The sequence below is a fragment of the Aythya ferina genome (assembly GCF_964211825.1).
Source record: "Aythya ferina genome assembly, chromosome: 2".
Lineage (NCBI taxonomy): Eukaryota > Metazoa > Chordata > Aves > Anseriformes > Anatidae > Aythya > Aythya ferina.
Genome location: NC_140297.1, coordinates 120,284,565 through 120,300,675, shown reverse-complemented (window position 1 = coordinate 120,300,675; position 16,111 = coordinate 120,284,565). Strand labels below are relative to the sequence as shown.

The following is a 16,111-nucleotide window of genomic DNA, read 5'->3' as shown; positions in this document are numbered from 1 at the left end:
CACTCAGGAATGTACCTAGGCTAAGGACAACATTAAATTACTCAAAAAACATCACTTCTCCAAGCCCCTCTAAGTTCAAATGAAACTGAACTCCATCGGATGGATGACAGCTTCCGCATTTGCTCTAGATAATGGTCCAGACCATGGCTGACTGCTCTACCAACTGAGGCCAGTTATTGGCCTCAGCAGACAATTTCAAGAAACGCATATTCTCTGATGTATCTCACAGATGTTCAGCTGTGCATTTATTGTCTGACCATGTTAACTTCCTGGTTGTAGTCCCAGAGAAATGTATAGGACACCGGTGATCTGGCCCCCAAAATAAGAAAGAACATCACCAAAACATTTGATTGAAAAAGATAAAAAAATACAGAGATGAAGTAAGAAAACACTATCTGTCCTCATGTTTGAAACTTTATAAAGAGGAGCAGCATTTGTGAAGGTTTAAACATTTGTGCTCTTTCAGAAAAAAAAAAAAAAAAAAGAAAAAAAAAAGTGAAAGTATTTAAAAGGCAAAGTGCCTTTCCAGCGAATACCCCAGCAGTACACTTTTTCAAATTTATATTCAAGCTGCTTCTTCCCAAGTGTTTTTCTTGGGATTAGTTTCCAAAACACAGCAGTTTAAAGTAAGGAATACACAGATTACTTGTTCTAATGTACTTGTTCTAATGATCTATTCCCTTAACTTTTGGGAAAACCTTGGTTGTAACTGTGATAGTAGACTATCCATTTAGGACAAGAGCTTATGCATTCTTCACTAACTGTGGTTATCAAATCTGTGAACAAACACAGAACAAATGAAAACTATCTGGTCTTGAGGTGATCAAGAAAAAACTCACAAGAAGGAATTTCATGATAGATATAATTACAAGAAGAATGCCTCAAGGTATAAACAATATAAACTCAATACAAACAAATGTTTGTGGAGTGATGGACTTCCTTCTTATCTGACATTACATTATGAGAGTTATTTCTTCTGGATCTCCTGTACTTCCTTGGAGAGAGAACCAGATAATATTACCAAGAAAAAGCAGAACTCTGAATACCGTTCAAAACATTTTATATATTTTTAGTGCTGCATGCTTGCTCTTTTATGTGTCCCAAACTGATCTCAATCAGGCTTGGAATGCAAAATGCACAACTAACTACAGGAACTGAGAAACTTTTATAAAAAATGAATACTTTTCTGACAAATCCTCTGGAATGCTCTGAAAATCTGAGCCATCATAATTGGCCACATCTTTTCCAGTGTTTCTGATTTATGACAAACCTGCTGGAAAAGGAGAAGCATCTGTGAGAACTGGACGCTCAGCCACTCTTACTCCTTCGTCATCTGCAAAGTTGCAACAAAATGGAAATTCCAGAACATTTTTACTTTCTCTGTGTTGAAGCTTTACCTTACCAAAGAACAAAAAGAAATACTTTTAGCATGTGTCATTTGCTCTAGACCAAACAAGACATACTGCTGAAAGACACTGACAGAGTACACATAGTGCAATACCAAAAGAGAAAAGGAAATAAATTTGTCTAAAATGTTTTGTTTTTTTTTAACAGATTTTTAAAAGACAAGAAATAGAGATTTTCCCAATTAAAAATAATTAAAATGTCAGCAGTATTACTGTAGAGACTGTTGCACTACAGGGAAAAAATGATTTGGAATGGTTCAAAAAGGTTCCTTTATTTAATCTATTCATTCAGCATATGGGAGAAAAAGAAGTGTTGATATGCCTATTTCAACTTGTGAGAAATGTCAATAAACCATAACATTTTTGGGGCAGAATGTCTTCTCATTCTGAGTATTTGGAAGAAGAAAAATTAGCATTTCTGGGAGAAAAAAATATAATTGAAATTGAGCATGTTTACAACACCTATATATCTGCACATATGTATCATATGAATATACAGATTATATTACTACTTTGAATGTCTATTAAACATTGTATATAAAGTAGTCAAAGGGTGATACTGACTAAACTATGAAGCTTAGTCTTATTGTAAGGAAAGAGATTTTGATAATGACGCTTCTTGTACCCTAACAGGTATAATAGGAGACAAAAGTTCCGTTTTCTAAACTGTTTTAAGACAGACCAGAGAAAACAGTTGAAAATATATTTCAATTATATATATATATATATATATCAACTATATTTTCTGAGCACAGAAAATTTACTCATTCATTTCTTTATGACTTAACTCACTATCACTTAAAAATGACCAAACCTTTAACTCAGAAAGTTCAATGATCTTTGTTTAGCAATTGCTGGTGGGAGATTGTAGCATTTTTTTTCATCTTCCAAAGACTCCTATTATTTTTCATTATGGCAGACACATTGAAAATATTTTTTTAAATGAAAGGCTAAATATAGGGTTAATACTATTTCCCTTTCATACTAACATCTACATTCCTGAACAGTTTCTTGACAATTACATTTTATTGACTGTGCTTTATTTCTTCAAGAACTGAACATCAAGAATAAAGATGTTAGCTTCTGCATTCTTCAGAAATAAAGTTTTTTGTTGTTGTTGTTGTTTTATGTTTGTGGTTTTTTTGTTTGTTTGTTGTTTTTTGTTTGTTTTTTTTTTTTTGGTCCCAGATACTTTACAATTATTTCATTTTCCTCAAAAATTTCAAGGCAATTATTTTGCAGTTACAGTTCTAATTTGAATTCTGAAACTATATATGGAATTCAACCATCTGAAGCACCTGCTTGTGATAGAAGGTGGAAATCTCAGCCTCTGTGAAGAAAGTCTTGTAACACCAAAATAAAATGGCATAGAACTGACCATCCTGCAGTGTAAATTTAATAAGCAGTGTAAACAGACGAGAACCTGGCTTTGATAATAGTTATTATCCACAACTCTTATATCAACCTAGTTATTTCATACAAGAATTCAACCAGTCCTGCTATAGAATCCATGGAATAACAGAGCAAACATCTTCCTAAAACCCTGGTAGTTATATTTTCTTTCTCTTTCTAGTTCTACCTGATACAAATGCGTACCTTTTCTTTTTCTATATAAATGATGCTGATTATTTTCTAACTCAGCTTTGAGTTGTTGTTATGAGCTAATGAAGTAATAGATACTACTGCAACAGCCAAGTTTCTGTTCTCATTTTTTTTTTTCTGTGATACACTGTCTCCAAGAAGCAGTCTTAATTTTATCAATAGATTTGTTAGGTGATGAAGATGAAATTAGCAACCTGCCTAACAGTTAAGTGTCAACGTGTTCAGTTGTCTATTTAGTACCATGTAACAGAAAACAAAATTATTTTTTTCTCCAATTTGTAATGAGAATGAAATGGAAGTATTTGTGGGCAAAAGTGTGGCTGCAGTTTGAAAGAAGATTATTCTTTCCGTTAAACCCCTTTTTATTTTCCCAGCATAAGAGGATAAAGATACATTTTGTAAAGTGCCACAGCAATTCCAGTGTGATGTCAGATTTTAACTTCAGCGTCTTGGACATCAGAAGAAAGATTGTCATTTTTGCTATTCACTTCTTTTTTTCACATGCCAACTTAAATGGCAGATATTTTCATCAAAAGGCATTTCTGGTGTCTTGCTTAATTGTTTGCCTCAGATCACTGGGTCCACAACATGTAACAGTCAACTTGGGGTTATGTAAATTCTGCATTGCATGTCAGTGGCTCCAGTTCCAAAAAGAGACAACGGGGCGTGCTATATGTAATGGCACATCTGTGCATACACCCTCCAGAAATCCACTAAAATTTACAAGATTTTTGCAATCCAAAGCTATTTTAACAAATTTGAGCATTCTCTGAATTTATCAGTCTATCAGTGTTGAATTACCAGATGCACTTATTTCTGTAATTCAAAAAATATGTAATTTCAAAAGGATACCAGAAGTACTGACCATGGAATGCAGAAATAAGACAACCTTACAATAAATATATGTAGTACATATATATATACACTAAGTATATAAAGTATACTTTATTTTCTGTTTGTTTGTTTGTTTGTTTGTTTGTTTTTGTTTTTTACCTCACGGCAATGCCAAGTGTCTCCTTCTCCAGCTTCTACAATTTCTAGGCGAACTTTGAATATAGTATTGAATTTCTTATTTAGTTCAATTGAAGTCTCATAAACATGTTTCTTTTTAAGTGATCCTTTTGCAAATATGACTGAAGTACAGGCACCTTTTTCACCACACACAGTTAGAGACATTTTAGGATTCAAGGAACTAGAAGAAATATCACTAGTTGTGACAAAGACATCCCACGTCCCTGTTAAAGTAAAATAGTAGAAAATTAATTAATTGGCTGAATATCCAAAATAATACAGCTATTTGTAATGGGCTGAGTTAGTGAGTGATTAGCAAACCATTCCCACCTTTGCACTGAACTAAAACCTTAGAATATTATAGATTCACTTGTTACTGGTTTAGTACACACAGAGAAATAGATTTAGATGCCAGCATTTCTGTAATGACAGATGACCCTTTAAAGAGGGACCAGGCTAGCAGGACTGTGCAGATAAGACTGCCAGTTCCATACCAGAGATTTACAAAGAGCCTTGCCAATTTATTGACCTTTTTCCCCTCTTAATTGTTTTCTCTGAATATTTCAATCTCTTTCTCACCAATCACCACCTAAAATCAGCATAGTTTCCTCTAGATAGTACTGGTTATCAGGTTTGCCTTTGATCCTGGAGGTTATTGTTTGCATTTCAACTTTTTGAGGAGCTACTTAAATTAGGTTGTTCATATTTGCTACATATACTCTGTAACAAGAAGAGATAAACTGGTTCAGACCTTGAAATATGTAAATCTTGTTCTCATATATAAACATAAATATATAACATAATATAAATAAAATATAAATAAATATAAAATTAAATTTTAAAATCCTGTTTTTCATTAAAAATAATCATGACTTTTACAGAAAGGCTTTGATCACCTGGACTTGTGTAAAATAGATCACAACCAGCTGAGCTTTGTTTATGCAAAGTGATCCAAAGTATGAATTTAATATTTTCTAATAGCTATTTTGCAATCTGGAAGTATTTTACTTTGAGTAATGGAAATGGTAATTTTCATAGTCCTGTAAAGTCCTGTTTTCTAACCACAATAGGCAAATCTTTATATCTTGGTATAAATTAATTTAAATAAAGCTTTGTTAATTTACAGGAGGTAAGGATCTATGCCATGAATTCAGAAATGCTATGAAAGTAAAGTAAAAAAAAAAAAAACAAAGCTCTCATAATCCTTGAAATCATCTAAAATAACTTCAAAATTTATTACTTTACAGCTAATCAAAAACAGCTCCAACATTCAGGTCTGTGAACATTAAATACGAATACAATCAATGATATACATGAAAAAAAAAAAAGAACTAAAATGAAAATTTATAATACCAACTCTGACATAATCCAGATTTTTTTAGCCCTGGAATATTGAAATATTAAGCCTATTAAGCTATTATTATATAGCTGCCTAGGAACAATGAATGGAAGGTCTGCCTCTATTGGATCCTACAGCACCCTAATCTGCTGTTACATATTAACTATATTGTATAATCTCATTCACTTTCTTTAGTTTAGTCTAAAAGAGAACTATGCTAAAAATCATTCTATTTTTCCCAGAAATCTTTTAATTTTGACAGAATGGCATTAAGTGTGATGAAACCCATTTAATTTTGTGACAACTTTGTTCATTAGCTTAAATAACATTTTTCCTTCTTGATATGCAAGCACCAATTACTTTGATAGACCTCAACCGTGTTCACCTTCAATCTTTAACTTGCTAGCCTGAATAGATCAAGTATTTTGTTTTTGTTTTATATCCTTTCACAACAATGTCTTGCCATATCCTCTGTCATTGCATCTTCTTTACATCCATTTAATTTTGAACAAGTTTCTCTGGACACAGATGGTCAGAACTGTACACAGCATTCCAGGTGAAATATTGTTTCTTTGCACAGTGTCATTAGTTCTTCTCTATTTTTCCTGATAATGCCTCCATACATTGTAGAGTTACAAGTACTTAATTCACAGCCAAATCACATTGCTTTCTCAAAATTATTCTGTGATCATATAACAAATCCAGGTATTTCTCCTACTCGCATACTGCTGAAGAACTCTTGTAGTAGAAATCATTAAAAGACATACAGATCCAATACAGTATTTTAGACTCTTATCTACTACCTATTTCCAAATTTCCCAATAAATTCTATGCAAATTAGGAACCTGCACCAAAATTAAGAGCTTTAATATATAGTTGGATTCAGGTTTAATTGTCTTTTAGCTTTGCTCTGTTCATTTATATTGCTTTCCTCCAGTTATCTTCCAGCCTTTTCATCCTCTTGTCAATAACCCTGGCTTTGTAGCTCCAACAGATTTCATTAACACTTTTACTCTCCCTTCTTTAGCTCTTTTTTATTTTTCTTTTACTACTACTCTCCACTTTCTAATTTCCAATTACATAATAATTTCCCATAAAGCAAATAAAATTCGGTACTGAAATTTAGACAGAGTAAATGCCATTGCATTTCTCTTTCTGGAAAATATTACTAAAAAGTATCAACTTTGTTTTACAATTTATCATTTGTGAACTCATTTCTTTCATTTCTTGTTTACCTGTGGTATCTTAACTACTTTTTCTATATTTTAGATGGAAGTATTACTTTTGCTATTTAAAAGTTGTACCTCTCACCTTCATAAATTTTTTTGACAACCTTGCTACTGGATCTGCCACCTCACTTCTCTGTTCCTTCAATATTCTGGGATAAAGACTGCTTTGGTTGCCACTGACTACATGAAACTTGAACTATATTTGCATTTCAGATTTGGTGATTTCCAATAACTTCATTCCCACTAGTAACTTTGATTTTGCTTTCCTTGCCCACATTGTGGGTCCTTAATGAAAACAGGGAGAAGTATTCAATTTGTTTAGAGACTCTACCTACATCACCTTTAGTGTCCACCTTACTGCTCCTGCATAGTCACTTATCTTTCCATTTTCTTTTTGTAAGTAAATGGTTGAAGAACCTTTACTATTTATTTTAATTCCTCTATAAAATCTGACTCAGTCTGACATTTAATAAGTCCTGTTGCATCCATATACTTTCTGACCTCTGAGGTATAGTGATCTTTGCTGATCAGTCTTATTTCTAAATTCCTTATAGGCTTTCTGCTTACCTGTAATATTCTTCTGAAAGGTATTATATACACAGATGAGAACTGATGTAGAATAGATTCACAACTGAGTTTTAACAATCATAGACTAGAACATACTAGTGGGTCTACACTCAAATTTTTGATGACTATATGTTTGTGATGGTGGATTTTTTTATAATGCTACATTTCAACACTAGATAAGAATGCAAGATTTCTCACACCTTTTATATAGTCAGTGAAGAGAGACGCAATAGACCATGACCAGCCTTAGGCTTCTGCTCCAAATAACTTTCAGGAGAAGCCTGCTGTGCTCTGTAGTAGGGTACCTAAGGAATCTACCTTTTTAGAGACCTGGAATACTTGCAGCGTTGCAGTATAGCTATTTCTTATTTTGAAATTATCACTACTCAAGCTGTTCATCTTATTTTTGTATTCCCATGCTACTCTGTCCTTCTGTTGTCTCAGTAACATTATTTTTGTATTTCCAGAGGTAATATAAAATATCTGATACTGGACAAAGTACAGGTAGCTAAATATATGCGTACTTACTACTGTTGTGTCTGCAACTATGCATAATATAAAACTTTAAGCATAAAATGGAATATCCATGAATATAGAAATCAATAAAGATCAATGTACAAAACTGTTGATTCAGTATGCAAATTAACATCTTCAGATTAGTTACACTTTACATAGTTTGGTCTACCAGTTCTGAGACAAATTTCATAAATGGACCCAAAGCACCATTTTATACCTCTTTAAAAAAGACATGAAACAGCTAAGAAATCCAGTCCTATGACAAAGTACAAAAAGACTTATCATGTTTTCAATGTCTAAGTTGTTTCTGAATTTTGGTCCTTTAACCAAACAGTTTGAATGGGATATTAGGTTCAGATCAACTGTTTGCAGGAACTCATGCCACTGATGTAAGTAAAAAAGAAAACTGCAAATAAAAGCAAATGCTTTTTTTTTTTTTTTTTTTTCAAATATGTGAACATACGGGAAAGTCTCATTTGCTAAAAGAGTTTTTGTATCTCTTCTTGTAATTTCATCACTGTTGCAGGAGCCTTCTGCTCTGCATTGACTGCCATATGGAACAACCTACCTCTTTCTGCTTCAGCTTTTTTCAAGCCTCAACTAAAAACATACTTTCTCCATTGCCCCCATCGCTTAATCTCTTCTTTTTGCTCCAGTCTTTCTTCTCTCAACACTATAATTCTATACGCCATGTCTGGAAATTGTTTGGAGAGACATTTTGAGAGGTACAACTAAAATTTAAGTTATATTATTTCTGTATTTTGGTTTTAGTTTTAAAAATAACCTAAAAAATAATATGAATTACAATTAAAACAAAAACCTGAAGGAATTTTGATGATTTAGGGCCTTACCATGAATCTTTCCTGTCAGCATTCCATTCCTGACTTTTCCAAGAAGTCTCAACATTCTTTCCATCTGTGCATCGCCAACTCCACTGTCTAACCATTGCTGGCAAAGAAATGCATATTGGCCATCAGTCTTGCCTGATTCATGGATGACAATCCGATCCAGGTACCATCCAGCTCCATAACCCACGTTATTGTGCTCAACAAGCACTTGGCTTAACTGCCCCAGGTCTACTGCTCTCATCTCAGAAATACTGACCTGATAAGGTAAAGGCAAAATAAATAGCATGAAAGTGAAAAAAACATATACTTTTAAGACTATGTTTGGAAAGATGGACTCCTTTCAATACTGAATTATCTTTTCCTTTCCAACAGAAAAGAATGATATTCTGCTATTTTGACATTTGTATGTAGAGACCTTATTCAGAAAATATGTGGACCCTTGAATGTATGCATTTTTCCTTATTCATGATCACTGTATTTCAGTCTCTGTTATGAAAAATATCCCACTAGTTTCACTGGAAAGAAACCTCAGATCATTAATTTACTTGCAGAAGTCTCATGAAAATTCAGCCGCTCCCTCATAACTGAATCAAAGGGAGTGTCTGAAATATCAGGATAGGCCTTGTAAATTGAACTTGGTTTTAAAAAGGCATTTGATTTTTAAACATGTCAAAGTATTTTATATTCTAAGTTATCCCATTTTTCAAATGGGAAATGCAGCATTATTCAACTCTAAACAGAAATACTGACACTGTTGATGACTATGCAAACAAAGGATGATACTGACATTAGAAACTATAAGTAAGGCTGTGCACGCATACAAGCAAGAATTGATGTGTTCTTTGGATGTAAATAGACATCTGTTTAAATATTGCTACAGCTACCAGCAAACAAAAGCTAAATGGCAACTGCACTAGTGCATGTTGGGATGAATAAATTATGCGAGTGAGAGAATGAATGTGTTCCATGCAAGAGAGAATGTGAGTGGGTGGGTAGATACATGGGCATGTGTGTGGGTGACATTAAAAAAACGCAGATGGATAGTAGAAACAGACGTTGTAATTTTTATTTGTTGCCAGCCAATTTGCCATCAGACAGGAAAAAGCATGATGACCAGAAAGCAACAAAAGAAGAGATGATTTTTAAAAATTATTATGTCATCTGGCCCATTCTCCTAGCAGTGTGTGACTATTCTCTGTAACATGCTCAGAGAAAGAAAATATCTGAGTTATTATTCCTATCACAGCCTTAGGACTTCCAGAATTCTTACCTTGTTATATCCATGACCTCCCCAACAGTTACCATGGGAAGTTACAGACCTTCATGTAATGCATATGCAGCCCAAACTTAGACATAGCAGTGAGGAATTTCTTGTAAATAACTTTTTGGGAGCACTCATTGCTTTTTAATTTTATTCTTTGTAATTCCAAGCTAAATATAATTTTCTTGTCAGTCTACATGACCCTTGACTTAGAGGAAATGGACTGTATCGCTAATATTCATGTTCCTTCACAGCTAACTCTCTCTAAAAAAGGGACCTATCATTAGTCTCATTCTTTGCAATAATAATTAACAGTCATTAGACAACAGTGGTCATAATCACCCATTGTTATCAATGAATTCTCATAATAATACATTAAATTGCCCACTCCTTCAGCCTTAGCAAGAATGTACTTTTGGTTGATGCCATTACTTTTTTTTTTTTTTTCCCTGCTCAGTATAAAGGCATTAGGAACTGTATTAAACACACTACTGGAAGTGTAATTAATAAAAGCCAAAAGGATCTTTTTTAAATTGGCTTGCTTTAGATAAAGTGTTAGCTAGGCAAAATTACAATCCACATTTATTTAACCCATTCAATTGGTAAAAAAGTTATACATGATTTCTTGAATGAATAGAAACAAGCCATCTTTTCTGCCCTAATCTATTTTCTTATATGTTGCTATATTTTTTGTCCTCTTAGCTTTTCCTTATATTATAGTCCTTTAACAGTCAAGAGAGACCAGGAGAGTTCTTTTTTTCATAACTCAGGTTTTCTTAACTTTGTCTTCTTTTCCTGTCCACTTCATATTTTCCAGTGATACTGTCCCTCAAGACAGCTTGCCCTTTACATCTTTCTTTCACCTTCTATTCATGATACTGTCATTAAAACCTTGTTCCAACTTTTTCATTAATGTAATTCTTATAAAAAGAATATAAGACTGGTAATAGTATATCAGACCACAGATCCATCTAGTCTTGTCACCAATAGCTGCCAATAATAGATTCCTTGGAAAGAGTTTAGAAAGAGGGTAAATTTATAGAGATAATTCTTAAATATCAGCATTCTCAAGCTTTAGCAATTTGTGGTTCAGGGATTTCCCAAGCCAGAGTGCCTTTTCACTTACTGGTTGTCTTCCATGACAACGTGCAATTGCTCTTTGCACCAACATGCATTTTACCATCTGCAATGTCTTGTGGCAGAACGCAAAATAGATTAATTATGCACTGTGTAAAAAGCCACCTCCTTTTGCTTTGAATCTGCCACCTGCAGGTTTCATTTAATGCTATTAAGTTATCATATTTCATAAGAAAGTAGAATTACTCATTTTCTATATGCCATTTTATTTTTCTTATCTCCCTATCCTTTCCTTATAACATCCCTTTTCTAGGCCAAACAGTACTTGTTTGTTTAGTCATTCCTTGTATGAAAGATACTTCACATCACTTGACTTTCTTTTTTATACATCTTAAGCAAGTGAATCAGTAAGGCACAGAATTTATTATGCATCCTCACAAGAGAACTTACCTGGGGGCATGACAGTATATTCTACATTGGAGGGGGTGAGCATATCATTTTTTCTAGTAATTCCTGACCAAATGGAATCTTTGGGTCGGGCTCAAAGGGTTACATCAGACTGGCAGCCAGTCACCAGTGGGGTTCCCCACAGATCCATTTTAGGGCCAGTTCTCTTCAACAGTTTTATAAATGAGCTGGATACAGGACTTGAATGCATATTAAGTAAGTTTGCAGAAGACACTAAATCAGGAGGAACAGTTGATTCCCTTAGGGTGGAGAGGCCCTGCAGAGAGATCCTGGCAAATTAGAGGGCTGGACATTCACCAGCTGCATTAAATATAACAAGAGCAAGTGCTGAATTTCTGCACCTGGGATAGGGCAATCCTAGATATATGAAAGGACTAGGAGGTGGAGTGGCTGGTACCCCAGAGGGCTGTGCTGCCATTCAGAGGGACTGTGACAGGGTGGAGGTTCAGGCTGAGAGGAACTTCATGAGGTTGAACAAGGGCAAGTTCATGGTCTTGCACATAGGGACAAATAACCACAAACACCAGTACAGGCTGGGGGCTGAGAGCAGTGCTGAAGAGAGGGACCTGGGAGTCCTGGTTGACAGCAGGCTGACCATGAGCCAGCAATGTGCCCTTGTGGCCAAGAAGGCCAACAGTATCCTGGGGTGCATTCAGAAGAGTGCGAGAAGAGTATTGCCACCAGGTCAAGGGAGGTGATCCTCCTCCTCTACTCAGCCCTGGTGAGGCCACGCCTGGAGTACTGTGTCCAGTTCTGGGCTCTCCAGCACAAGAGGGTCATAGAACTACTGGAGCAAGTTCAGAGGATGGCTAAAAAGATTATTAGAGGACTGAAGCACCTGTCATACAAGGACAGGCTGAGAAAACTGGGCTTCTTTAGACTGGAAAAGAGAAGACTGAGGGCAGACCTCATCATTGTGTATAAATATCTGAGGGGAGCCTGTCAAGAGACAGTCTCTTTTCAGCTTCGTCCAGCAAGAGGACAAGAGGCAATGGGCACAAAATGAAGTACAGGAGGTTCTGGTTGAATATAAGAGGGCACTTTACTGTGAACGTGACAGAGCACTGAAACGGGTTGTCCAGAGAGGTCGTGGAGTCTCCTTCTCTGGAGATATTCAAAAACCACATGCATACCATTGTGCTCAGCAGGGGGGTTGTACTAAATGATCTTCAGAGGTTTCTTCCAATCCTGGCCATTCTGGGATTCTGAGATGAGGGGCTGGAGAACAGCCCCATGAAAATGGATCTGGGGATTTTGATCAATGGCAAGTTGAACAGTGTGCTCTGGCAGCCCAAAGGGCCAACTGTACCCTGGGGTGCATCAAGCATGGCATTGCTAGCTGGTCAAAGGGGAGTGATTGTCCCACTCTGCTTTGCACTGGTGTGGCGTCACCTCAAGTAGTGTGTGCAGTTTTGGGCACCACCAGATAAGAAGGACAAAACTATTTAGAGAGTGTCCAAAGGAGGGTTATGAAGATGGTGAAGGGTCTAGAGGGCAAGATGTATGAAGAGTGGGTGAGGTAACTTGGTTTGTTCAGCCTAGAGAAGAGGAGACTGAGGAGAGATCTCATCTCACAAGGGGAGAGGAGGGACATCTTTGCTCTCTGTGACTGGACCTGAGGGAACAGCATGGAGCTGTGATAGGGGAGGATCAGGTTGGATGTTAGGAAAAGGTTCTTCACTGAGAGGGTGGTCAAGCACTGGAACTGGTTGTCCAGGTAAGTGGTCACAGCACCGAGCTTGATGGAGTTCAAGAAGTGTCTGTACCATGTTCTCAGACATACGGTTTGATTTTTTTGTGGTCTGGTGTGGAGCCGGGTGTTGGACTAAAGGATCCTCATGGATCCCTTCTAAGTTGGGATATTCTATAATTCTGTGATTCTATGATTTGGTTTGTTCTGTTTTAGTTTGGTTTCACATCAACTGAACATGAAGCTGATACCATTTTGGAGTTATCATAATGTCATGATCACCTTCCTCACAGAAGGAAAGCAGAAGCTTTTTCATAGACCATCATTTTGCATGCAAATTTACAGGTGTGTTCCCTTCACATCCACTCTTTTACACTCAGCTACAATGAATTTCATCTGCCATTTTATTACCTAGGCAATCAATGTAGTGAAGTCCTTCTGTAGTTTCTGCCACCAACTTTTGTTCTTGCTGCCTTAAATATCAGTATCATCAGAACACTTTGTCATCTCACTCCTCACCCCTTTCCCAATAAACTATTGCGTTACAAAGAACGTGAATCCACAAAATATTTAAGCTGAAGAAAACTTTCATTGTTCACAGAAAGAAAAAACAAACAAGCAAACAAACAAAAAAACAGATGACCCAAACAGATCAAAGGATCTGCTTGGAAAGATCTGTTTGGGGGTTGGAACTAGATGATCTTTGAGGTCCCTTCCAACCCAAGCCATTCTATGATTCTATAACAAACATTTTTTTCTACTGCTCAATATAGTGTCTCTGATTTCTTTAACATTAATATAGAGTCGGTGACACAGTAGTTAATGTTCATAATTTAAATATAAATTATTTCTTTTTAGATCTCTCTTCCAGGTTATGCCACAGACTATGTACTTTTTTGTCCTTTATTAATTATTAATTATTGTTCTAATTGTTTATAATAATATCATCCAGGTAATCAACACTACAAACCTTTACCTATAACACAGTTTGGACTTGTCCAAACCTATAACACAGTTTGGACTAAAGCAACAGGATTCTGCAAACAATGAAATCTGGAGGGGGAAAAAAAGAAAAAAAAAAAAGATTGCAAGAAACTATAAGAAAAAGCAGAAGAGGAAAGACAAATATAGCCAAATACTTTTGATGGAAAAACTACGGACAAATCACTAAATATCTTCCCTTTCATAATAAAACGTCCAGCATACAGCTAAACAAAAACATCACATGAGTGTGATGAATGATGAGGGGCAGACAACTGGCTGACCGGTAGGGCTCAAATGGTTGTGGCAAATGGGTCCGCATCAGGCTGGTGTCTTGTCACCAGTGGGGTACCCCAACGCTCCATTTTAGGACCAGTTCTCTTCAATGTTTTTATAAATAATTTGGATGTAGGACTAGAAGGTGTTTTGAGCAAATTTGCTGATGATATGAAACTGGGAGAAGTTGTTGTCTCTGTCGAGAGTGGAAAGGCCTTGCAGAGAGATCTGGACAGATTGGATAGCTGGGTGATCACCAACTGCATGAAGTTTAACAAGAGCAGGTGCTGGGTTCTGCACCTGGGATGGGGAAACCCTGGCTATACGTACAGACTGGACAATGAGACACTGGAGAGAAGCCCCGCAGAGAGGGATCTGGGTGTTGTGGTTGACAGCAAGTTGAATATGAGCCAGCAGTGTGCCCTGGCAGACAGGAGGGCCAACCGTATCCTGGGGTGCATGAAGCAGAGCATTGCTAGTCAGTCGAGGGAAGTGATTGTTCCGCTCTACTCTGCGCTGGTGCGGCCTCACCTCGAGTACTGTGTGCTCTTCTGGGCACCACAGTATAAAAATGATGTTAAACTATCAGAGAGTGTCCAGAGAAGGGCTACATGGTGAAGGGACTGGAGGGGAAAACGTAAGAGGAGTGGCTGAGGTCACTAGGCCTGTTTGGCCTAGAAAAGAGGAGGTTGAGGGGAGACTTCATCGCAGTTTACAGCTTCCTCACGAGGGGGAGTGGAGGGTCAGGTTCTCTTTAGTGACCAGTGATAGGACCCATGGGAATGGTGTCAAGCTGCAACAGGGGAGGTTTAAGCTAGACATCAGGAAGAGGTTCTTCACCAAGAGGGTTGTCACACACTGGAACAGGCTTTCCAGGGACACAGGCACGGCACCAAGCCTGTTGAAGTTTAAGAAGCATTTGGACTATGCTCTTAGTCATATGGTCTAAATTTTTGGGTAGAGTGTGTGGAGCCAGGAGTTGGACTTGATGATCTTTGTGGGTCCGTTCCAACTTGGGATATTCTATGATTCTATGAATTTCAGTAGGTAATAGGACACTGATTTATTTATTTATTTATTTATTTATTTATTTATTTATTTATTTTTAGGAATATAGCACTATATTATTTCTAAGAAAAGGGTAAATTAAGTGTATTTGCTTAATGACATGGCTTATGTCATTTTCCTCAATAGTAAATTAAAGGAGGGGTAAGCTTCATTGTAATATATACCTTTACCTCTTTTCACTCTTCTCTAAAGTATTGGTTATCTTCATATTAAAATGGGCAATGAGGGTCATTAGGAATGTGAAATGACACATTCAAAAAGTCAGGTAAACTACTATGTAGGTGTCCTGCATTAAAGTACACAGTACACCATATCACTCAGACCATTCACAGCAATGGTTTTCTGAATATAATACCTAGAGCTGAGCTAAGAGATCTATTACAAAGAAGAAAAAACAGAAGCAGAGGAGGAGTCAACAAAATTTTAAAGAGGTTGCAAATATATTACTTAAGGGGAAAAAAAAAAAAAGATATTAAAAAAGCAGCTCTGAGGAGAAGGTCTTAGGGGTGTAGGTTGATGAGAATCATAGAATCATAGCTCAACATGAATTGTTAGTGTGTGCTTGCATCCCAGAAAGACAATCATTTCCTGGGCTGCATCAAAAGAAGCATGGCCAGCAGGGCAAGAGAGGTGATTGTGTCCCTCTACTCTGCTCTTGTGAGACCCCACCTGTAGTGCTTTGTTCAGCTCTGGGGCCCCCAGCACAAGAAGGACATGGGGCTGTTGGAGCAGGTCCAGAGGGCAACAAGGGCTGGAGCACCTCTCCTATGAA

The 16,111-nt window shown here is 36.5% G+C and overlaps 1 protein-coding gene across 1 annotated transcript in view; it reads right to left on the bottom strand.

Annotated features, from left to right (window-relative positions):
- The window catches only part of RP1 (RP1 axonemal microtubule associated), a 217,825-nt gene that overhangs the window by 32,082 nt on the left and 169,632 nt on the right, over nt 1-16,111 (bottom strand). The window contains exons 46-48 of the mRNA XM_084509394.1: nt 8,522-8,774; nt 4,002-4,243; nt 1,271-1,397 (exon numbers count right to left, since the gene is read on the bottom strand). Coding sequence (XP_084365520.1) covers nt 1,271-1,397; nt 4,002-4,243; nt 8,522-8,774 — 622 coding nt within the window. The remainder of the gene's footprint in view (nt 1-1,270; nt 1,398-4,001; nt 4,244-8,521; nt 8,775-16,111) is intronic.